The sequence below is a fragment of the Monodelphis domestica genome, chromosome 5, assembly GCF_027887165.1.
Source record: "Monodelphis domestica isolate mMonDom1 chromosome 5, mMonDom1.pri, whole genome shotgun sequence".
In the NCBI taxonomy this organism is placed as follows: domain Eukaryota; kingdom Metazoa; phylum Chordata; class Mammalia; order Didelphimorphia; family Didelphidae; genus Monodelphis; species Monodelphis domestica.
Window position 1 is genome coordinate 82,996,910 of NC_077231.1, and position 24,404 is coordinate 83,021,313.

At 36.1% G+C, this 24,404-nt stretch overlaps 1 protein-coding gene across 3 annotated transcripts in view; it reads left to right on the top strand.

The window, feature by feature from the left end:
- TMPO (thymopoietin) overlaps positions 1–18,460 on the top strand; it is a 36,745-nt gene extending 18,285 nt beyond the window's left edge. The window contains exons 4-9 of one of the 3 annotated variants that reach the window (XM_007503253.3): positions 556–641; positions 9,767–9,886; positions 9,985–10,080; positions 10,455–10,565; positions 11,952–12,046; positions 13,008–18,460. In XM_007503253.3, coding sequence (XP_007503315.1) covers positions 556–641; positions 9,767–9,886; positions 9,985–10,080; positions 10,455–10,565; positions 11,952–12,046; positions 13,008–13,296 — 797 coding nt within the window. In that variant the 3' untranslated portion in view covers positions 13,297–18,460. The remainder of the gene's footprint in view (positions 1–555; positions 642–9,766; positions 9,887–9,984; positions 10,081–10,454; positions 10,566–11,951; positions 12,047–13,007) is intronic. The other 2 variants (XM_056798678.1, XM_007503254.3) reach the window with 2 other exon arrangements.
- The last annotated feature ends 5,944 nt before the right edge of the window (positions 18,461–24,404 follow it).

Below are 24,404 nucleotides of genomic sequence, written 5' to 3' on the forward strand. Positions count from 1 at the left end.
ACACAATGACTGAAAGCATTCTATGAATGGTTCTATTTGTCTTTGTGTACAATTTTTATCCCTATCCTTCAGGGCATTATAACCATATCAGAATAGGAAAAATAAAAATGGTCTGCCTCAAGAGAACATATAACTAATTTTGGTTATTCCCATTGATTACCATTTACTCTGAAACCTTGGTAGCATTTCAGGGTAAAATTCTTTCTATAATATCACCTCTTTTTTGAATACACAAAATTAAGTTCTTTAGTTTATTTCGTTTCAAGTTTGGGAAGATGAAAAAAGTAACAGGAGAAATGATCATTTGCTTGAGAACGATAAATAGGATGCTCAAAGAATCAAATGGGAATTCAGTTAACAAAGTCTAATTTTAGGATAGCCATTGCATTGCATTTTGGCTGTTTTTTGGACTTTTGAATTTATAAAGGTAGGAAGAAAGTAGTTGAATTTTTAAAGATAAATATTCATTCAACTAATTTCGAAGCAACAGCAAGATTTAAGAGTTAACTTATTATGAATGCCAAAGTGTAATGGTGCCTTTGAAATTATTTCCAGAGCTCAAACTGGAGAAGAGAGAACCACTAAAAAGCAAGTCAAAGACTCCAGTAACACTCAAGCAAAGAAGAGTTGAGCATAATCAGGTAAGTACTTTCAGTTTTATGGTCTTGCCACTTGCATGTATATTTAATTTCTTGGCATTTGTTTATCTGACTTATTTTCTGTTAATGGATGGTATACAGATTCTAGCAAATGCCATAAACTGTTAACACTAGAACCATTTTTGTATTAATATGTTGTATAATTAAATTCTGAACTCTTGTCATGTGTTCAGGGTGCAGTAGTAGTAGCTGTGAGAACATCAAGAGTTCAGTGTCTTCTCTGGGTCAGTTCTATCAGTCACTTTTTTAATCTTTAGTTTCCATCCTAGTAACAACTTTTTTTAAAAAATTATTTTAATAACAAATTTCCAAATAAGTTCCCCAAAGTTATATGATTCGCATTGTCTCCCTCTTCCCAGAATTGACAAGCAATTCAGTCTGGGTTATACATTTATTATCTAGAAAAACATTTCCATATTACTCATTTTTGTAAGTGAATGATCTTATAGAACCAAAACCCCCCAAGTCATATACCCAAATAGTCAAGTGATAAATCATATGTTATAATCTGCACTTAAAGTTCTTTCTCTGGAGGTGGATAACATTCTTTTTCACAATTCCCTCAAAATTATCCTGGATCATTGTATTGATATTAGTAGCAAAGTTATTAGCTATCACATTTCATCATTCCACAATATTTCAGTTACCATGTATAATGTTCTCCTACTTCTGCTCCTTTCACTCTGCATTAGATCACGTAGGTCTTTCCAACTCTTTCTGAAATCATCCTGTTCATCATTTCTTATAGCACAATAGTACTCCATCACCATCATATCACATCATATCATACCACATTTTGTTCACCCAATTGAGAGACATCCCTTTAGTTTCCAATTCTTTGCCACCACAAAAAGTATGGCTATAAATATTTTTGTATAAATAGGTCCTTTCCCATTTTTAAAAAAAAGTCTTTGGGATATAGTCCTAGTGGTATTGCTGGATCAAAAGGTATGCATTCTTTTATAGCCCTTTGGTCATGATTCCAAATTGCCCTCCAGAATGGTTGGATCAATTCACAACCCTACCAGCAATGCATTAATTCGTGTCCCAGTTTTGCCAGATTCTCCCAACATTTATTATTTCCCTTTACTGTCATATTGAATAATCTGATAGGTGTGAGGTGGTATCTCACAGTTGTTTTAATTTTCATTTCTTTAATCAAAAAAAGTTTTTGCATAATTATTGATAGCTTTGATTTCTTCATTTGAAAACTGTCTATTCGTATCCTTTGACCATTTTTTCAATTGGGGAATGACTTGAATTCTTATGTTTGACTTATTTCTTTATATATTTGAGAAATGAGACATTTATCAGAGAAATTTGTTATAAAATTTTTTCTCAATTTGTTGCTTCCGTTCTAATCTTGCTTGCATTGGTTTTATTTGTACAAAATCTTTTAAATTTAATATAATCAAAATTATTCATTTTACATGTTATAATGCTCTCTATCTCTTGTTTGGTCATAAATTCTTCACTTCTCCCTAGATCTGATAGGTAAACTTCTATATTCCCCTAATTTACTTATATCACTCTTTATGTTTAAATCACATACCCATTTTGACCATATCTTGGTGTAGGGTATGAGATATTGATCTAAACCTAATTTTTGTCATGCCATTATCCAATTTTCCCAGCAGTTTTTGTCAAATACTGTGTTCTTATCTCAAAAGCTGGGATCTTTGGGTTTATCAATCACTATTACTGAGGTAATTTGCCCCATGTCTATTCTGTTCCATTGATCCACCCTTCTGTTTCTTAGCCAGTACCAGATTGATTTGATGATTACTGCTTTATAGTATGGTTTAAGATCTAGTAGTGCTCCTAATAACAATTCTTAAGATGGAAAAGTGGCTAGAGCTCTAGGTAAATTGGATAAAGTGACTTACGGGGGGGAGGACGGGTCATGCTTGGAAGCAGGCATGGTTCCAGCCACCCTTTTTTTGGCCATTTTTTAAAGCAAAGCAAAGTGACAGTCCACTCTATAGCACTGAGAAACATAAAATATAAAATAGTCTTCAACTGTCCGCCTGACTTAGAAACATCCTTTGCTTCCCTGTAGTCAGAAAAACTGACCTTACAAGTTCTGGCCCCTGTTTGGGAATTTTTCCATTTCTTCTTCCCTTTTAGCTTGCCATTACCTAGGACCTCCTTTACTGTGGTTCAGAGTAAATTTTTAGTTCTTAACACCATTGCTTGTAGAAGAAGGGAGAACAAATCCCCAAGCCTGCTCTACTTCTCCTTTTTTGTTCCCTATTTCAGGTGCTGGTCTTTTCTTGCTGTCCTGAGACATTTTTCTCTTCTTTTTTCTAAGTACTTAGCAAATTTCAGAGCACTAAATATATATAAATTCCTATTGTTATTACTATAGTATTGTGTTTAGGCTACATTATGTGATTTTTGTAAGAATCTACCTCTTAGCCAATCTGTTTATTATGGGAATATAGGATCATATGGTTAGAGCTCAAAGATTCTTTAAGCTGTCTTGTCCTAGCCCTTTTATTGAGGAAACTGAGACCAAGAGACATTCAGGGACTTACCTGAGGTCACACAGCTAGTAAGTATCTGAGACAGGATGTGATTCTGAGTCTTCCTGATTCCAAGTCAGCACTATACATTATGTATAGGTTAAAAAGGTTTTTTTTTTTTTAAGGCTTAACATAAATTCTTAAAATATCATCCATTTAAAATATAGCACTCTCATAACTTCTGAACAGTTAGACCTGAAGAGAAGGGATCAAGGTCTACAATGGGCTCCATTTCTTTTCCTCTTGGTGCTCTCCCTGGCTTCTGGGGTTGCAGAATTGGTTCGTGTGCCCTTGGCCAGGAGCCCCATAGACCTTCAGCTGAGATGTGCATACACCTTATCTACTAAGAGTTGAAATTTTAATAATAGAATAAGAAAGGAACAAATCCCAAAGGATATTGAAACAAATTAAAAAGGATAGACTTCTAATCCTAAATTTAGCATCTAGCCAAAGATACTTTAAATTTTTACACAGATAATATTTTTTTTCATTGATATCTAGTCTAGTAGGATCAATACAAATTTTTATATATTCCTGACCTGCCCTCAATCTATCTTTTCAGGTTTATTTTGTATTCTTCCTATACTCTGATCTAGCCAAATCTAGTTTCAATCCATCTTCCATCTTTGTACCTTTGTGGTGAGGGAAGTATTCCTTTCTTACCATCAACTCTAAGATCATTTTCTGTGACAAACCTTTTCTGTTTCCCCTTGCAACTGCTGGTGCCCTCTCCCAAACAACCTTGTGTTTAACAAGAGCTTTGTATTTATTTACTTTTCATTTTTACATGTATTTGTGTTTCCCATTAGAAAATGAACTCATTTTGAGTAGTGATTGTTTCCTCCATTGTTCTTTTATCCCACTGCCTGAAATATAGTAGATGCTTTATAAAAATCCATTGTTTAATAGATTACTCAGACTGTGAAACCAAACCTCTTCAACTGTTCGTTAGCAGTCATGTGACCTTGTTAGCTAATACCATGTTTCCTTGAATCTTGTCTGTATCAGAAGGCCAGAAGCAGGGTGGTTGTCTGACTGTCCAAAACACCATTGTCTGATTGTGTTTTCTATTTGAGGCAAAACTCTAGCACTCTTTCCAGAGATGAGTTAACTCATAGGTCCTAATAAATTCAGAGTAGTTAAGCTCATGTTAATTAGCTCACTTTCCCTAGTTTTCCCTTTGCTGACTCATTACTCAGATGCTCCTACAGAAAAAAAATGGTCTTTTCCTTAGTTATATTATGTTTGGATGGTTTGTTTGTTTTCATTTTTCTTCCCTTTTTTGTCCAGATTTGATATGTCAGTTCAAGTACTTTCTGGTTTGGAATCCACCCTTGATGAAGACTGCAGACTATAACTTAGGCTTTAAAGCATTCCTAGAAGCAAAGACAGGACTTGACTCACACCTAGATACAATATATATGATAATATATAGATAATAAATTATTTTCACCAAGGGGAAATACTGGCTCATATCCATAAAAGGATACAAATTTTTTTTTGTGATTGATAAGTGAACATGTTTATGGGGATTATATGTTTGGGCAAAGTAATGACAAAAAAAGCTACATTGCTTCTAGTTCCTTAGGACATTTCATAGAGAGATCGGAATTTCAAGGATAAATATCAAAAGAAAGGAAGAAAATTTTGGGAGTCCTAGCAATAGGATATAGCATGAAGAAGTCTTGAACAGTATATGAAGAATGGGGGAATTAGAATGGGTGGGATCTTTGGGTAGTGTGATAAATAAAACAAAAGAATTTAAGGAATTTGTCTTGGAGAATTAAAAAATTGAACCAGAGTTTCATATGAAGGGAGATTGCCTTAATTCATAGAAATACATGTAGGATTTTATTTTTAAAACTAAAGAATGATAGATTTAGGAAGTTTGGGGGAGGGTACAATTTGATCAAAGGTTTTATAGCCAGTAAAAATCAATAGAATTATTTTGAGAGTCCTAAGACATAGAATAAATCACACTATGTACTAATTCTAAATTTGCCATTGAATTTTATTTTCGCATATTATATTGGGGGAGGTGAGGAGTATTTGCTATTAGATGTTGATCAGAAAATCCATAAATCTTAGGATTTTAGGGAAAATTCAGCTCATCTAGTTCATCTCCCACCTACCCCAATCCACATTTAAGCAGAATTCCCACAGCAAAATCCTTGAATGGACATCCAGAGCTAAAGACCTTCCCTAAAGCATCCCTTTTATTTGTCCAATCTAAGATATGATTTGTTTTTGGTTTTTTTGGCTGACATGGCATTGCCAATATGTGTTAAGCCTGAATTCCACTAAAACCTTGGGATCTTCACGTTGGCTTTTCTAGGCATACCTTTATACATTCCCATCCTTCAAGGCCATGGGATCCTACCTATCCTTTCTTCTGCACTCTTTACTGTCTGCCTGTTAGAGCCCAACTTTTAACTGATGTCAGAGTAGTTGACAAACCCCTCTCATTGCTTCAGTACTTTTTTTGTTATTTGTTTATATAGTTGATCATCTGGCCTAGTGATCTATGGTTCCACAGCATAGATTCTGTTTTTTCTTCCTTTGATCTTTGTTCCAGTTTTAGATACCATGCTTTCGTGTGTGTGTGTGTGTGTGTGTGTGTGTGTGTGTGTGTGTGTGTGTGTGTGTGTGTGTGTGAGAGAGAGAGAGAGAGAGACAGAGAGACAGAGAGACAGAAAGAGTGAGAGACAGAGACAGAGAATCTCTGAATCTCATTAGGTCAAATTATCCTCTTTGCCTTACAATTTCTAGTTCAATTACCATGAGGAAAAGTTTTAAATTTAAGTAAAAGTTTAAAGTTTAAATTTATTTTTAAAACACTTTTAATAGAAAATAAGATTAAAGGATATTTGTCAGCCTTTACTAGTGTAGACATGTCATTTCAAGATAGAAGTGGTTTTACACTAGTTTGTTAACAGATATGGGTACTTAACTATTGGCTTTGAGAGAGTAGTTGGATTTTTTTTTTTTAAGATTTGAATGCAACAACAATAAAATTAGAAGAAAAATAAGGGAATATTTCAAATGTATTCCCAGGCCATAAAAGGAAATATAGAATTTTCAAAAGAAGTCGTCTAATAGTTACTTGAAACAAGGCACACCTTACTATTTATCAAATAAATGAAAATAATGTTGAGGTACCACTGCTGACCCATCAAATTGATGTAAATGATTTTTTAAAAGGTGAAATTCAGTGCCTATCAGTGCCTATTGGATTGTAGAAATAGTGTTTGTTCGTTACTAATGGAATTGTAAACCAACAGAATCTAGGAAATAATCTCATTGTGGAAAATATCCTCAGACTGTTATTTAAAAAGGGGGGGGGGATATAGAGGTTACATGTTCAAAGATTTTCATAGCTGCATTTATTTATAATTTGTTTAAGCAGTGTTTAAATGTCCAGTAACAAATTAACTATATTGCACACTAATGTAATGGAATTCTAAAGTGCAATTAAAATATATGATAGATGTATATGCATATAAGGAATTATTGGAGAAGGGGAGCAACATGGAAAAACCTTAATGAAGTAATGCAAACTAGAAGAACACAGTATATGCTAACAGTGACCATGGAAGAGGAAAACAAGATATAAATGAAGAGACCAAAAAAGACTCTTGGTGGAAACCTTAGAGTAACCCCAAAATATACCACCTTGTGTATAGAAATGCTTAGTAACTAGCATTTAGTGAACAATTTATATAAGTTGTTTTCTTAGATGAGGTCTAGGAACTTTTACATTAATTTTCCGTTTCTCGGGATGACATCTCTTGATTCTCTGAGGCAGCTGGGGGCAGTGGGCCTGAAGTCAGGAGAATCTGAGTTCAAATCCAGCTGCCAACAATTAGCAGCTGTGTTACCCAGGGCAGGTCACTGGAACCGTTTGCCTCAACTGTATTATAGACATAGTGGTAGTAGTACTTCCTTCTAGTGTTGATGTGAAGTTGATGAGATAATCTTTGTAAAACACTTAGGAACACATCCCCTAGCGATGTCAAATGGAGGGACTAGGTTTGAAACAAATTCAGTCACTTTTCTTGAACCTGGGATGCCTAGAATAAGGGCCCTTAGGGAGCTGCTGTCTAAACCTCATTCCATGAAGAAGCTGAGATCAAGGAAGTTACGGTCAAATGGGACACATTTGTAATGTGCTTTGTAGTCTTTACAACCTGTGCAGGTGGTGGTGGTGTGACTCGCCCGCGGTCCTACAGTTAGTTACTTGCAGACCCAGGCTGGATCTAGCTCTCCCAGTTCCTAGTTCGCTGCTTATCTTGCTGCCCAGCCTTTCTCTAGTGGATGAGTTCAGGGAACTTCAGTTGATCAAGCAGACTGTCTGTTCACAGCCTCTACACTGGAATACTCAGCGCAAGCCTGGGATTATCTTGTGTCTGCCTCCTGCATCTTAGCTTTCACGATGGCACTGATGCTGCTCTGCTTTCCTAGCGGGGCTGCCATCTTTCTGTGTCTCAGTGCAGGACCTTTGGGGGTTTCTGCGACTTTTCACACTTTAAGAGTGCTGATCACTGCATCCTGCCTGGTTATGAGATTTCTCTCAGCTTCATTCTCCCACTGCTGGTCTAGAGGCTGACCTACCAGACCCTGCCTCGGAGAACACCAGGTCACCTCCGTGCCGGAATGGGCCATTACAGCGGAAGAATCACCTTATACTATTGGGGGGTTTTAAATGAACTAAAAGCAACCTTTGAATAACAGCAGGGGATAGGTAGCAGTGTTACTGTCCTCTTTGAGGGACAGTATAGTTTAGTGGATAAGAGAACCGAACTGTAAGTCTGGGGACCTGAGTTGGAATCCCCCCTCAGACACCTCCCAGCTATGTTAACATTTATTAGAAAGTCCCTTTGACATCAGAACCTTGGTTTCTTTACTATACATGGAGATAACACTTGCAATAACCTTCCTTACAGTACTTTGCAAAACTTTCAAACACTACACAAAAGTATTACATTATTCCCAAACAGATACAGAACCTAATACAGAGGTTGGCACAAGCTAGTTCATGAGTGACGACCCAGGTTTGGTACTTTCATCATACACAGCTTCTCGTGTGGATCAATTTCTTCATCTGGGAATTAGACCTTTCAATAGTGGTAAGGGTCCAGTGAGTCAAGTGCTTTGTTGGCCTTAAAGGACAGGACCTATGTGAGCTACTACTGCTGTTGCTACCTTTCACAAATATCTTCCACACAATGCCGTAAGGAGTCAGATTAGTTTTAGGTTTACTTTATCCACAAGTTGCAGAATAGGGGAGGAAGAGAGACGGTTTTATGCTACTCTAGGATTAGGACTTCATTGTTTTGTTTAAAGCAGATTCTTAGACTAATAGACATGCCCTTATTCCAAATGAAGTATTGGATTGCCTTTTTGATAGTTCAGATTGTTAGAATTTAACTGTATTTTGTGTGTATATAGGCTCATAGATGATTTTTTCTAATTATTAAGCAAAAACTAAATTTAGCGTGTTCCGTGAACACTACACTAACAGATGGTAAAAATAGGCAATCCAGGAATTCAGAGTGGCAAAGAGAAGCCACATTATTAACATAGGAATTTCCAAACATGGAAATAGAGATTGAAATATGTGGCTGTATATCATGGACAAGGGGGATTGTTCCTATATCAACAGTTTCCTCATTTTGGCACAAGAATAAAATACTTGAAAAATGTGTCAAGCCCTGTGGAAGAACACTTGTATTTGGTATAGCTACAGTCTTGGTTGAAGCAAATAGACCATAGTTATCTAAATTATTCATTTGGGCACAAGTCACAACATGAACAAATACTAAAATTTTCTCATCTTTAGATATTATATAATGACATTATTGGGTAAACGTTGCTGAATTTCAAAAAGTAGTTTAAAATTTTTCATGGAGGGTTGATTACTGATGTGTACCATTGAGGAATAGCATTAGGATTGCCTCTGCATCTCTTTGTGGCAAGGAATACCTGCCCTGGCTTCTTAGGCTCACAACACGTTTGGGCCACACACCAGGCCTGGCCTGATTCTGATAGGCTGTGCAGCCTCAGGATTTTGTTTCCAGCTGTAAAACTATTAAAAGAGGTGTTTATAGATTATAACTGGCTATATGTTGTCTCTTCTGCTCCTACTTAAGTGCTGAACTTAATGACAAAGTTGTGTGCAATATGATAATCTTAAAAGTTTAATGATAAAACTTCAATTTTAATTGGAAGTTTACTCTGATTTAGAGAATGATCCTTTCCCCTGTGAAAAGGTGACAAGGGGATTGGTCCTTTGGTTTTGTTGTTGTTGTTGGGGTTTTGGGGATGGGGTTTTGTTTTTGTTTCATTTTGAGGTGTTTGAGAGAGTTGAAGATGAGCTTTGGTATCAGTCTAAAAACAAAAAATAGCTCACCAATGCTCCATGATACACATTAATTGAACTAAATTAGTTATAATGTTGAAGAACCATCTTCATTTTTGTCATTTTCCTTACTACTTTTTTTCCTGTGTGATAATATAGCCATTAGTTGGTGCTAGTGTTTAATGTTGATATATGGCTTTCTAACATGTCAATGCTTGAAATAGAGCTATTCTCAAGCTGGACTTTCTGAGACTCTCTGGACAAGTGGATCTTCAAAAAGCGGACCCCTGCAGGGATTAACTAGGGAGCCTACAAGAGGGTCAAGAAGAACTCCAAGGAAAAGGGTGATGCAAGGCTTATTGTTCAGAATGGTTTGTCAGATTGGCAGGGCTTTAGTGATTATTTTACACTTATTGTTTTTGTTTTGTTTTCAAACTAACAGGTGGAAACTGCAGAACAGTTGCGTGTAGATGGTGCAGTAATTTCAGAGAGTCTTCCTATAGCTGAAACTATAATGGCTTCAAGCAACGAGACTGTAGTAAATATGTTTCATAAGTTATGAAAGTGACATTTCTTCTATAAATGGACTAAGAATTAAAATTGGGGAGGTGGTGAATCTTGACAAAACTCAAATTTACAAGTCATTGAAAATTCTTTAAATTACTTACTCCGAATGTGAGTTAATTCTTTAAAACACGTGTTCCTTAAATAAATAAGCCGTTGTTATAAACAGCTAAATTTTAAGTGAATTTACCTTTTCTACAAGGTCTGAAATTGTTTGAAGAATCATTTATTGTTTTTATTTTAAGGGTTCCTAACATTTAAATATTACAATCTTAGAACTTTTATTTTTTGTTTTTTAATCTTTGTTGTGCTTGGCTAATTCTGAGTGAATAATTTGAATCTTGGCAGGTTGTCAATAGGGTGACTGGAAATTTCAAGCATGCATCTCCTATTCTGCCAATCAGTGAATTCTCAGACATACCCAGAAGAACACCAAAGAAACCATTGACAAGAGCTGAAGTAAATGATTAAAGTTTAGATGAAATGTTATCATTCCTCTTTTTTTTTTGGAGGAAATGTTGCTATTTTGTATTCCTAAGTGGGAGGGGACCAAAGCTTTATTTATTGGGTGGTGGCAGTTATTAAAGTTAGTGACGTATTACAATATTTTATGAAGAAAATGTGTATATGAACAAAAAACTAGTTTAAAAGAGAAACCTGAATTTTACTAGTAACTGGGTAGTTAATCTTCCAACTTAATGACAAAACTAATACCACTGCCTTGCTGCTTTGTGCCTCTGAAGTGTCTGTTTTGCGGGAGAGGGTGAGGGAGAAGGGAGCAAAGGAGCGGGAGCATCTGGTGCTTTGGGGACTTCTCTTTGTTCTCTCTGCTGTGAATAGAAGTTGGCGGTGTGATAGATGGGTGCTCTAAAATGGGTGTTTCCACTTCTCCTTAGTGCTGTAAAGAGACCTTGGATGACTTTCATGTTGGTTAATCCCTCTTTAGCCCCGCTTTAATATCTCCTTCCATAACTGTACTAACCTGCATGGTGCCTCATTACTATTTTATTTTTTTCCCTACTAAAGAAAATCAAGTGTGCCTCATCTTGATCTGTGTCTACCAAGTTGAAAACACTAGTGAATAAAAGAAATCTTATTTGTGATGAATATTTGCATATTGCCTAAGAAGAGGTCTCTGGAATTGATACTTCTTCCTAATTTAAGAAAAATTCAGTACAGTGTATGTTTTTAATCACTTTCTGAGGCTTATAATTCATTCTGCCTAGAATGTCTATCCAATGAAGCAAGATGAAACAAATTTTCTTTACTGTCACTGAGGGTGATCTTGCCAGATAGAATGATGTGCTCAATACAGCTATATGAATCTTGATGGTTTGGGCCAGAGGAAGAGGTTGTGCGGTTTTGTGTTTATTTGTGAAACCATTTTCTTTTAAAAAAACAAAACAAAACACAAAAAAAACCCCAACAACAACAAAAACTACATAAAAGGGGACAGCTAAGTGGTGACTTAATGGATTGACCTAAAACTGGGAGGTCCTAGGTTCAAATATGGCCTCGAGACACTTCCTAGCTGTGTGACCCTGGGCAAGTCACTTAACCCACTGCCTAGCCCTTACCACTCTTCTGCCTTAGCACCAATAAGACGGAAGGTAAGGGTTTTAATTTTTTTTTTTTTAATCTACATAAATATTTTTAGTTTTGAAGTTATTGATATTGCCAAACATTTGAAAATTAAGTTTACTACTACAGTTTTAAGCTAGAAAATATATGTATTCTTGGGCAGAAAAAAAAATTTATCTAACATTACTTTGGGTCACTTTAATGTGTATCCATTTTAATTATCCAAAATATGTATAAAAGATTTTTATCTTTTTTTCCCTATAGGTGGGAGACATAACATTAACAGAAGAAAGAAGAATTGAAAGAGATATTCTTAAAGAAATGTTTCCTTTTGAAGCAGCTACACCAACAGGAATTAGGTATTTAGATATTTACTTCTTGAAGATTTGTTTATATTCACACCTGGTACAACTGACAATAATATGAAAGTAACCCAGCCTATAAATTTCATTTATAGGAGAATAATCTCTTTCAGTCTGTAACTCATACTGGTCTATTTAGAGTTATTTGTGGCATTGTAGAGTTGAAAGAGATCTTAGATATTATCCAATCTTCACTTGCAAAAGGGTAAACAATCTGCTCTTTGGGTAGGCAAGTAATTTATCTGAATAATTCTTTTGGGAAGATGTGGGATATTTTCTCTTTTTTTTTAGTATTAAGAAAAATAGTCTATCATTCTAGTAACAGAAAGGGCTGGTTTTTATCTTTATTGAATTGCTACTCTTACCTAAATTATCTGATGATTCCTCTTATTTTGATGTCCCACTTAAGTACCCTAAGTTTTACTTGTCTAATTTCCAGATTGTAAAGGCAAAGAGATCTATTATTTAATAACATGGCTACTTTTTTACCCAATGGAATTGAGTGTTGGCTATGGGATGGAGGTGGGAGGCAGGGAGGGAAAGAACATGAATCATGTAACCATGGAAAATTTTTCTTAATTAAATAAAATTAAAAAAAATAACATTGCTACTTTTTAAAAGCCACCAAACTCCATGCAAATTTTACTAATATGCAGTATTTTTCTCTTTAAAAAATAAAGCCTGATTCACACACACATATACACATGAAAAGTTCGTTTAAAGTGTCTTTAAATCATAATAGAACATGTACTTTCACACAAACTGAATTCCTTTTCACTTCTGATTTTCTGTACTGCCATTTTGCTAAATGATTGAATTTTTTATATTATGGAGAAATGAGTCATATATGAATTAATGGTTGTAGATTAGAGAACTTATCTTTTATACTCCTAGGGAACCTGATGTAAGTTATTTGCATAAATCAGGACTTATATTCTCTTTTTCTTCCCCATGACAGTGCTAGTTGTCGCAGGCCTATTAAAGGAGCTGCTGGCAGACCATTAGAACTTGGTGACTTCAGGATGGAGGGAACCTTTTCATCAAAATATGTCCCCAAATATGCTCCCATTGCTGATGACAAGACAGAAAAGACAAGAAAAGGACGCTCCATTCCCATGTGGATAAAGATTTTGCTTTTTGTTGTTGTGGCAGTTTTCTTGTTTTTGGTCTATCAAGCTATGGAAACCAACCAAGGAAATCCCTTTTCTAATTTTCTTAATGATGAGTCTCAGGGACAGGCCAACTGATTGTTAGCTCTATGGCACACCCAACCAACTTGGTCTCCTATTTTTAATAACTGTAGAAGGAACTCTTGTTGGCTCAAAGAACTACTTTTTAAAATAATGTGATTTCAACTTCTTAAATTTAATATTGCATTGAAAATGAACCAGGACATTGCAAATGGACACCAGTTTAAGCATTTTGGATCTTGGACTACTAGGAGATCACTTTGTGCCATATGAGTAATCTTTTTTTTTTTTTTAGCACTCTGGAACTTTTTTGTAGGCTTTATTTTTTTTAATGTGAGCATCTTAATTCGTTTTGGGTTTTTTTTTTGTTTGTTTTGGGGGGTTGTTTTTTGAGGCAAATGTATATTTGCTTTGTGTTTTGGGGAAATGAGAAAGGCAAAACATAGCAGAATAATGTGAAGCTAAATGTTTTAAATGCTCTGAATTCATGCAGAAAGGAATTTTAAAAATTATTTCTCCTGGACAGAATGTTTAGAGGAAATTTGAAACAATCTAATGCAGGATAAAGGGAAATTCATTGGAGATTGTATTTTCTATAATTGCAGCCAAGTATTTGATGTTGTTTATTTGAAGAAGTACAGCAATAATCACTTGTGTAACTTTTTAGTAATGTTACTGTAATCCTATTGTACTCATTTTTATAACAGATTTCAGTATCATGAATTCTATTAGTAAATTCACTTAAGCATAGAACCCATTTTTACCTGAGGATCATTTTTTAGTGTTAAATTTACATGTTTAAGAAACTTGTTACTACAGCCCCATAGTTCAAAACTTAATCCTTATTTTCCAGAGAAATATTTGTTTCTTGTTGATTGCATCATTGATTTTATCAATTCCAATTTACTACTAAAATAACATTTGGTGAAATTGTGTATGTGCAAAGAATTTAGGAAAATTATCATACCGTGTTTAAATTTTTTCCATTCATTTGGCTTAAATTGTTACAACTAGACTTTTCACTAAGCAAATTTTGCCAATTCTTTTGCCCTATTACCTAATGTAATCTGATTATGTTTCATAAATGTTTATTTTTAAATTGCATTGTTACTTTCTTGAATACTCCATCCTTTACTCATGAAGTTCTATACTCTTGATGTGAATACATAGCATTATATGCTGTGTATTCAATCTTTGTAGTTGTCTTTTTTTTTTTAATTTACCTCATTTATAACTTGGTTAAGTAGACAGCTGAGATTTCAATAGAATCAAGTGAAATGTGTAAAAATTAAAATGTGTGCTTTTGAATTTGAAATATACAGTCATTGATCATATAGTATACTTTATACAAATAAGTTATTTTAAAATACCGTGTCTTATAAAGACTGACATTTCTAATAAAAGAATAAACAAAAGACATATGTTTAGATGGACACTAAATTTTGATCTGAACTAGACATATTTTAATGTTTAGTTTGTAAATATTTTGTAGGCATTTCACCTCTTTTGTAGCCAAGACCAGACATTCTAATTTTAGAATAAAGGGACTGAAATCACAACTCTTAACATAGAAATATTTGCTGATTAGAGTGAAATTATTTCCTTCTGTTATGTACATCACTTCAAGAGAGGGCATGTCTTAACTTTTTCCACTAGGACATGACTTGATTTTTGGTTGCAATTCTAGTCTTATTTAGTTATTATTTGTTTAGGTCTTAGATTCTTCCTTTAGAAGCTGTAAGAAGCCACATTTGATGTTTTAGGAATTCAACATAACTTAGTGTTGTGTATATATATGTGTGTGTGTGTGTGTGTGTGTGTGTGTGTGTGTGTGAGAGAGAGAGAGAGAGATCAATTCTCTCATAGGGAAAATGTGGTCCAAAATAGGAAAGTAGGAGTGAGTTCAACCTCTAGTTAATTTAAAAAAAAACAAACAAACATACAAAAAAATGTACTGTTTTTTCTCTGTTTTATGCCACTAGAATAAATGTGTCCAAGCCGTAAATTCAAAACATTTCTTTAATTAAATTGTAGAAGTAGAAGTTAATATTTTACAATATCATCTTAATAAAAATTAAATAACCTCTAGTTTTGTCCTTGGAGTAAGTGCTTTTCAGATAGTACAGGCAATTTCTTAGAACCATCTCCAGATAATAAGTATTCTCGTGAGATATTTGTGAATTGTGATATAAAATTCTTGAATTTTTTTCTGTTCTTAATGTATCACTCCACTTTTCATTTATAATATTGGAATAAGGCATTCATTCATTCATTAGATTGTGGATAAACAATTGACACAGCCAGATGCCATCAGAAGTACCATCAATCTCCATCATTGATACTTTTTTTCCTTGTCGTTTTTCCTTCTTTCCTGGTGCCTTGGACCTGTTAGTAATGCCTCTAAGCTTTCTTGAGCACTGCTGGTGGCCTTGGAAATGAAAATCATTTTTGATCTTCTTGAATACTTACACAGTACATACCAGAAAACTGCCTTCCTGACGTCATGATTTCATCATCAGTGCTATACTAAGAATCACCTTTAATGTCTTTTCATGTGACTGCAGCATTTGTAATAAGTTCAGGGTCTTTTTTTTTTGTGGGATTTTTTGTTTTGTTTAATGTACCTGTAGTACTGCAGGTAATTTAGATTTATTTGTTATTTCCTAGTTTCAGATTGCCACCCAGAAACTACACTGATAACCTTGAATGTGTGCTTTATTTGGGTTTGCTTTTCAGATTGAAAAAGTCTCAGGAATTAGTCAACAGAGCATTTGAAAATAAAGTTAATGTAATGCAACAAAATTAAGACTTAACATCCTTGACAATAAGAATGTTCTGTTAAAAAGTTAATTTTCTTTGCCCCTGGGAAAAAATTGGTCTTGCTCGGTACAATTTGCAGAAAAAGAAACAAAAGTCTAAGCTTTAGACTTGATCTTTAGGGGGAACCACAGCAAGATCATGAACTTGAAATCCAATTATATGCTTTTTCTTCTGGTTTTATCATCCAAAATATGACTGGGGTTTACACATTCCTCTTGTCAACTGTAATGCAATGAATTAAGATGAAGATTCTAATTAACATTTTTGTGTATGCTTTCTTAATTTTGAATGAAATGAGAACTTAAATAGACTAAACAGAATTATGTGCTTTTTTTGACTTCACATTTGACCAGCTTTGATTAGAAAAATTACTCTTTCAGGGCATTATCGGGCATTTCATTAGAATTGATACAGACGTCAAGACATCATCTTGCAACAGTTTGAAGTATCCTCAGGATGTAATGTCTTATGTGGATAGACCGACTGCTCACAGCATCATTTAAAGCTTGGTTCTTCTGTTAAGCTAAATTTGCTTTGAAAGGATACAGGGTTGGGGCCACTCAGTGGTAATATGGATAAAGAGCCAGGCCTGGAGATGGGAAGTCCTGGGTTCCATTCTGGTCTCGGATACTTCCCAGCTGTGTGAACTTGGGCAAGTCCCTTAACCCCCATTGCCTAGCTCTTAACTGCTTTTCTGCCTTGGAACCAATATGGGATCATTGGAAGCTGGCAGGTAAGGGTTTAAGAAAAAGAAAAAAGTCAGTGCAGTGGAGACACCCCTGGAGCAGAAATCTGGAGGCTTTGCTTGAAGTCTAAACATGATCCATCGCTGATGAATTGTGTGACTGATCAAGTTCCTTATCAGTGGGCCTCCTTTCCTTGTGTATGAAATCTGAGGGGTCTAAACTCACTCAATTATTAAGATTTCTGGTGTTTTTTATAACTTCTCAAGAAGGAGCTTATTTTGTTGGGATTGGATTCCCCACTTGAGATGACATTTCTGGGTAGAAAATGTATTGCCGCTGGTTTGGGCCGAATTTTAAAAGCTCTAGGCCCACTGTTTGGGGAACATGGGGGGTTTCTGTCCCAGCTCCTCAGAGTTGGAAAGATTCTTAGATCGGCTTTTCCACATTAGCAAAATTATAAATCCTATTATACCTCCCCCAACAAATGCTCCTCCAGTCTCTGCTTTAAGACCTATAGTTAGTAAGAAAGTTGTGCCCCACTGTGACATCGCTCTCCTGATTCTGCTCCCTTGGCAGCCTTCTCTGAAGTCATCCCTTCCTCGGATTCCCTCGCATGACCGTTTTTCCAGCCATTCCCCTGTTCGTGGGTCTCCCCTGGGTTTCTGACACTGCAGTGCTTAAAATCCTTGAAGATACTGTCCTGGCTCCATCAAATGTTTTCCCGAGGTTGAACATCCTCCCCTCACATCTGGTTTCTGGACCCTCAGGCTTCCTGGCCACTTTGCTTTGGGTGTGCTTCTCTGCGTCCTTCCTGAGCCCCAGCCCCAGAATCAAACACCCTCACCTTGATGGCATCCCTTCTTAATGCTGCCTAAGGATGCCTGCAGGACTCTAACTCCTTGGGCTTTTTTTGCCTTGACTATGACTATTTCATTTTTACTCCACCATTCCAGTCCATTTTTGTAACCTGTTTTTGTCATCCCAACACGTTTTGGCCCTCCTAGTTTTTGTGTCACCTACAAACCCCATTGTTCCCTCTATCCTTTTATCCAAATCAACCACAGAGATTGTTGAATTTTACAGTCCTGAAGCAAAGAATTCTACAACCCATTGGAGACATCTCTCCAAACGGACCTCTTAACATTCATCAATTTTGGATTCACTTGGTCAAGTACAAATTCGTGTAATTACACTATCATCTCCTACATCTCAGCATTTAAAGACATGAGGATGTCTATAATGAGGTCAGCAGCCTTGCTAAACTCGCTGTACTATCCCCATTTTGCACGTTGCCAACTGAGCGGAGTATCTACCTCCCCCTTTTGAAAATTCAATTTAGCGTTTATGTATAATTCCAGGGTGCCACTCCTGCATTGAGAGCAGCAACAATAGTTCAATTAAATTCATAAATTCTTTCAGCATCCTGATGTGCAGCGGATTCCATTTTGGTGACTTGAACTCATTGAGGGGAGGTAGGTTCTTTCCATCTCATTTAAATCTGATCTAATTTCCCAGTAAATCTCTGATTTGAACTTTATAATTTATGGAGAAAATAGGAGTTTACTAGTTCCAACTTCTATCAATCTTCAATTTTCCATTCAGGACAAGGTTATACACACACACACACGTGTACAATATTGTCTCCTAGGACAGTATCTAGCATATGTATGTATGTATGTATATAGTAAATGTTTAATAAATGCTTATTGAATCTCTTCCTTGTTTTTTTGCCTTCCATGTTTATTTTCAAACAATTTTGTTGTCTTTAGTATTTCTTGAAACTCGTCTAAATTAACTTTCCCACTTTTATTCAACTCTCAGATTGTGAATGTCACCAGAATCTAGTTCTTGAACCTCACATGATAAACTGATTTCCCTTTTGGAATCTTTCCCATGAAATTATAAAAATATTTTTCAACCCTGTGTTGAACAAGTTTTATCAGTAGTTTGGATAAAGACAAGATGGCAGTGGAATGATTGATTATTGTAATTTCTGTTTTACCCAGCAGTTCCTTATCAACCAAAATCCAATCTGACATAGCAGTCCCCTCATCAACTCTTAATTTTCTTTATTTTTAAAAAAATAAAATTATGACCAAATCGAGTCAAATCATTTACAACCAAAATCAGTCTTTTTATCTCTAACCTAAAATAGTTTAAGGTAAGACATCCAACAGGATATTATTTTGTCCTAATATTGTGTATTGAAGTATTTGGTTCTATCAGGCATTCTTCTAATGAATACTTTCCCTTTCAATTGGCAGGATCAAAATATGTAGATCTGTGGTGCAGAAACAGCTTCCTCATATGGTTTCTCTTGATCACCCGTTTTAATTTGAGCCAAAAACCTTCATTACCCCAAAACCTTTCACTGGAGAACTTTCAAGCTTCTTCAGAGAGGTGTGTGTAGAATTGGAGTCCAAGCCCAGCATTGATCCTTGCTGGGTCTCATCAAACGATCAGTAATCATGGAACTGCTCTGAGGCTCCATTTTCTTCATTCAAGAAATAGACATAACTTCTCACAAATAGCTCAAAGGATGATAATGAAGCTCAAATAAGATAATCTATCAAAAGGCTTTGTGAACTTTAAAGCTATGTAAATGTCAACTGTTTTTTAATAATTTTTTTTTTAATTTTTAAAAATTAAAATTTATTTTTTAATACCCTCCACCCTAGAATCAACACTATGTATTGGTTCCAAGACAGAAGAGATGTAAGGGCTAGGCAATGGAGGAGTTAAGTGACTTGGCCATCATTCCATAGCTAGGATGTGTCTAAGGCCATATTGGAATCCAGGGCCTCCCATCTCTAGACCTGGCTCTCCATCCACAGAGTCACCTATTTTTCCCTTTATATAAGTTGAAGAACAGGGACCCATCATCATTGGTGGAGGGACCAATCAGGCGGCATTTATTAACTGCCTTTTAGGCACCAATACTGTGTGACATGCTGAGAATATAAATACAAAGAAGGAAACTATTCCAGCTCTTCAGCTATAAGTTCCTTTGTGAGTAGGAATTGTTTTACCTTTTATTGGTTATTTTCGTTATTATTTATTTAATTATTTGTTTGATTTGTCCCCAGTTCCCAGAAGAGCATCTGACACAATAGGTGCTTCCTAAATGATTGTAAATTGCCTGGGAGTGCTCTACACCAAGGAAATCACCTTCCCAGGGTCCAAAAAAAAGCCCTGTCCTTATTTAAGTTTTATGTGCTTTTAGGACAGTCCACTAGATGTCACTAGAGAGCACTTAACTTTTCTTAGTGGGTAGCTTGAGCCCTGAAAAGTGTGGCTGGTTTAAAAGATGGTGTGGAAAGATATGGATCCCCATCTGGGAATTGTGCGTCCAGGATTAAAACACCCATTTTGTCATTACCTGGTCTTTGGAAAAGTGCATTGACTCAGGTACCAGATGTGCAATGGAAGACAATTCTCTCCATCTTTCTGATCCTCAGTTTCCCCATTGTGTTTCTAGCTTGCTTAGAGTTGCTAGAGTTGTAATTCTGTTGACAGAGCCTTCAAGAACTCAGGGAGAACCAGGTAACACACCAGGTTTGGAGTCGGAAGGTCCTGGGGCCAAATCCAACCTCAGCCACTTCCAAGCTGGGTGACCCTGGGCAAGTCACTTAACCCCCATTGCCTAGCCTTTAGTGCTCTTCTGTCTTAAAACCCAATACACAGTATCATATTTTGTATTGTACATAAGACTGACGATAAGGGTTTCCTTTTTTTTTAAGAAAGTGGTTGTTTATGATATGACCAGTTTAATTTCATCAATCTTTTCTGAAAATATATGTCTAATCCCACATTTTAAGGTCATGACCTCTTTATTAGGGACCTGACCTGAGCTCCAGAACTGTGGTGGGTCCTTTCAGTAATCAGAATTCTGAAGCCTTCCAAAGTTTGTTCCAAATGGAGTTGTTGTATAAACAAGACTTTCCAGATCTCCCTAACTCCTCTCACTCTTCCTCTCCCTGCCTTGCACCAAACCATCTTGTTTTATTTTTCATTTATTCAACATGGATTATAGATCACCTACACAGCCATGTGGAATACAAGCTTCTATATCCTTGGCTCCTTTAAGGAACCCACACAAAGCCTCTGTGCCCCTTCTGAACCTTTGTTGTCATCGCCATTGTTGTCATGTCATGCCTGACTCTTCATGACCCATTTGGGATTTTCTTAGCGAGGTTACTGGAGCAGTTGCCATTCTAGCTCATTTTACAGATGAGGACTTGGGGCAAACAAGGGTAAATAACTTATATAGGGTCAGTGAACCAAGGTCTGAGGCTAGATTTGATCTCAGAAAGATGAATCTCCAGCACCCCATCCTCTGGCCCATTTAGATGCCCTTCTAAATCTTTCCGCCATTCTCCCTTTCTTTTTTTGTAAGCCCTTACCTTCTGTCATAGTATCAGTTCTAAGAAGGGCAGGAAGAGCTTGTCAATGAGGGTTAAGTGACTTGCTCAGGGTTACACTGCTAGGAAGTGTCTGATGCTAGATTGGAACCCAAGCTCAGGGCTCTATCCACTGTGCTGCCTATCTGCAGGAAAGTGATGTAAAACTGTCTATATATTTCATGTCACTTCCTCTCTCAGGCCTCTTGGACTGCGGAAAGGTGGCTGGTGGCAGCTTGCTGAGCGTGGCAGATGCTATTGTCCGGTTTTAGCAGTGAGTTTTCCTTGATATACTGGAGGAAGCCGAGTTACCTAGTTCAGGTGAGGCTCTTCTCTGAGTTCTCTCCGAGTTTAGGCTGATTTTTCTCTCCTTTACCTTCCAAACACTATCCTCTTAGAGAATCCTCTAATCTTCAAGGACCTCGTGGCTCACCTGACACAGGCTGGGCAGGAGAAATCCGATACCTTTTCCCTCTCTCTTCTCCTTGATTTCTTCCCAATATATTGATTAAACTACCATATATTTTCCAAACTGACTTGGTATTTTATTTGGGATATCCCCTGGCGACCAAAAATCAAATTTAGATTAGGTCACAATTCTAAATTATCCTTACAAGCAATACATCACAAAGTGTCAGAAATAATTATTTTAAATTAAAGATTAAATTAAATTTAAATTAAAAATAAAGATGAAAAATTAAAGAAAAAATGTTTAATAGTCCCAAGCAAATGAGCTGAGGACCCACAATGCCCTAAAGTCATCTATCCTCAAATTCTTTCAGTACATTTATTTGGGTACAGTTCTCCTCATCCTCCCAACAGTCTGTCTTTCCTTTGTATTTTATTTGAATTTTTTTTCACATATGGATATTATTTCTCTTTATTTTATACCCAAAAGATTTTTTTTCTGCCTCTTAACAGCAAACCAAACTGTTCCCACACAAAAGAGGCACCACTTACACCCTTCATAAACTAATTTCATCCTTTTTTCTTTACTCTAAAGTTATAATTCTACTCATTTCAGCAAAATGTTTATGTGCAAAAGGGGTAGAACCTTGTCGTCTTCTCCACTAGAATGTCAGCCCCTGGACAGCTGGGAGGGTTTCACTCTGGGTTGGTATCCCCAGGACCTAGCAGAAGGCTTGGCTCACAGTGAGGGCCTAATCAATGTTTGTGGATTGATAAGAAACTCTGTATGAGGGCTGGAAGCTTTCCTCCAATTCTCAGACCTTGTTTAGGGAGATCGATTCAAAGACCAGGAAAGGCTTGTAACCTTGCTAGCTGCTGCTTCTGCTTACAGCCTATAATTGCCAAGAAAGGGAATAAAGGTTATTCTCCAGGAAATGCACTCAAAGGGACACTGGCTGGTCAAATAGACTGTCCGAGGAGTATGCTGGCACTCCTCCATGTGGTCTTTCCTAATTTCCTGAAATGGCAAGTATCTCTCGGCTGAATTATTTTTCCACTATATTTATTTTGTATAAACTTTTATATATACATGTGCTTTCTCCTTAGAAAATTTAAGCTCCTTCTTTCCTTTTTTTTTAATTTAAACCCTTTAATTTAAGCCTTTTTATTTTAAACTGTGGGCTATTTTATTTATGTCTTCTGTATTCTGCGAGGAAGATTTGTCCACAGCTCCCAGCAGTGCCTGGCACAGCATAGGTGTTTAATAAATGCTTGCTGATTAATTTGTAATTTTATTGCTGTAAAATATAGATAGACTGTAGGATTGTAACTTTAGAGCCAGAAGGTCATCTAATCTAATCTATTTTTTTTTTCAGATGAGGAAACTGAGGCTACAAGAGGTTAAAAGATTTGCTCAAGGTCAAACTGTTTGAATCCCTCTCCTCTTGACCCAAAGTTGTAAAAATGGAGATTTGAATCCCAGACTTCAATCCCCAGAAGTCCTTGGTACTTCCCAGAATTCCCTATAATCTCACCTGAGTATGAGAACACAATTTAGTATTTAAAGGGCTCTCTGCCTCCCAAGGCTCTCTTCTTCCACTTCTAAGCACGCGTGTCTCTCTACTGGCATACAAGATGTAAGTGGCTGTGAATGGGTTATTGAGCCCTAGGCATGTGCTTTTCTTATTTTGTGTTTTCTTATTTCCTTGATTTCTAATAATCTTAATAAACCTCATAAAATTTAGTACTTTTAGTAGATCAACTAATTTAATCTTTTACAAAGTCCAGCATTCTATCCATCTTCCTATGTTGCCTCTCACTAATAGTTTATTACCCAGGATGATTTTTAGTCACAAATCAACTGTAATCCAACATCAGCAACAGTATGCCAAAGAATAACCCTAGGAATATCGTGAATTTTGGGAAAATTTCAGCCAAACTTGTCACTTTATTAAATGCTCAAGAATCTAGGCATGTTGCGAGACCACACGAAAACTGATGATTTATCTCCCTTATTTTAAATAAACTTATCGTTCAAACTTTTAAAAAGGGGGCGGGGGATTTCCTCAGGAACAAGCATTTATTAAATGCTTACTCTGTAGGCACTGTATTAAATTCTTTACAATTATCTCATTTATCTCAAAGATAGAAGACTGAATTTCAGGAGTGAAATATAAAGTAAGTATAAGGTAGTTGGGGGAGAGAGATCTACATTTTATCCAAATAGCTAATAGGGCTTGAATCAAAAGACAAGCCAGAATGGGAGTCTGAATTATGCTTACAAGCATAATTCTGTTTGTGAATGCTTTCTTTCCATTCTGTTCAACAAGCATTTATCTGGCATTGTGAAGATTAAATTTAACATCCCCTGATTATAACAATGAAAATATTTAACTCTCCCCTGATTGTGAAGATTAAATTGTAACTCCTGTCTATTTTTAGAACACAGTACTTAAAAGTTAAATATGGAGATCTACCCATTTTTAGATTTCATCACCAAAGGTGCAAACACCCTATTTCACTCACTGAGTGGGGAAGGTCTGTGACCCACGTGTGTGATAGTGGATGACAAATCAGAATTGACTGACTGCCCTCTGGGCAGTCCTAAAACAAAACATCAACTGTGATTGGTAGATGTAAAATTAGGGGAAACACAGGAAGTGATGCAAAAGAAGCAGCGTGAAAAGGAACTGTTACTTCCTGTGAAATTCAGTTCTTCATTTTTTGGAAGTGGAGATTGGAGGAATTCTTCATTCTTTGATCTACTGATTGGACCTGAGACCCTGTTCCTTTGAACTGACACATAATAAAAAGCTGGATTAACTGCTGGATTTTTCTGAAAAAATTATCC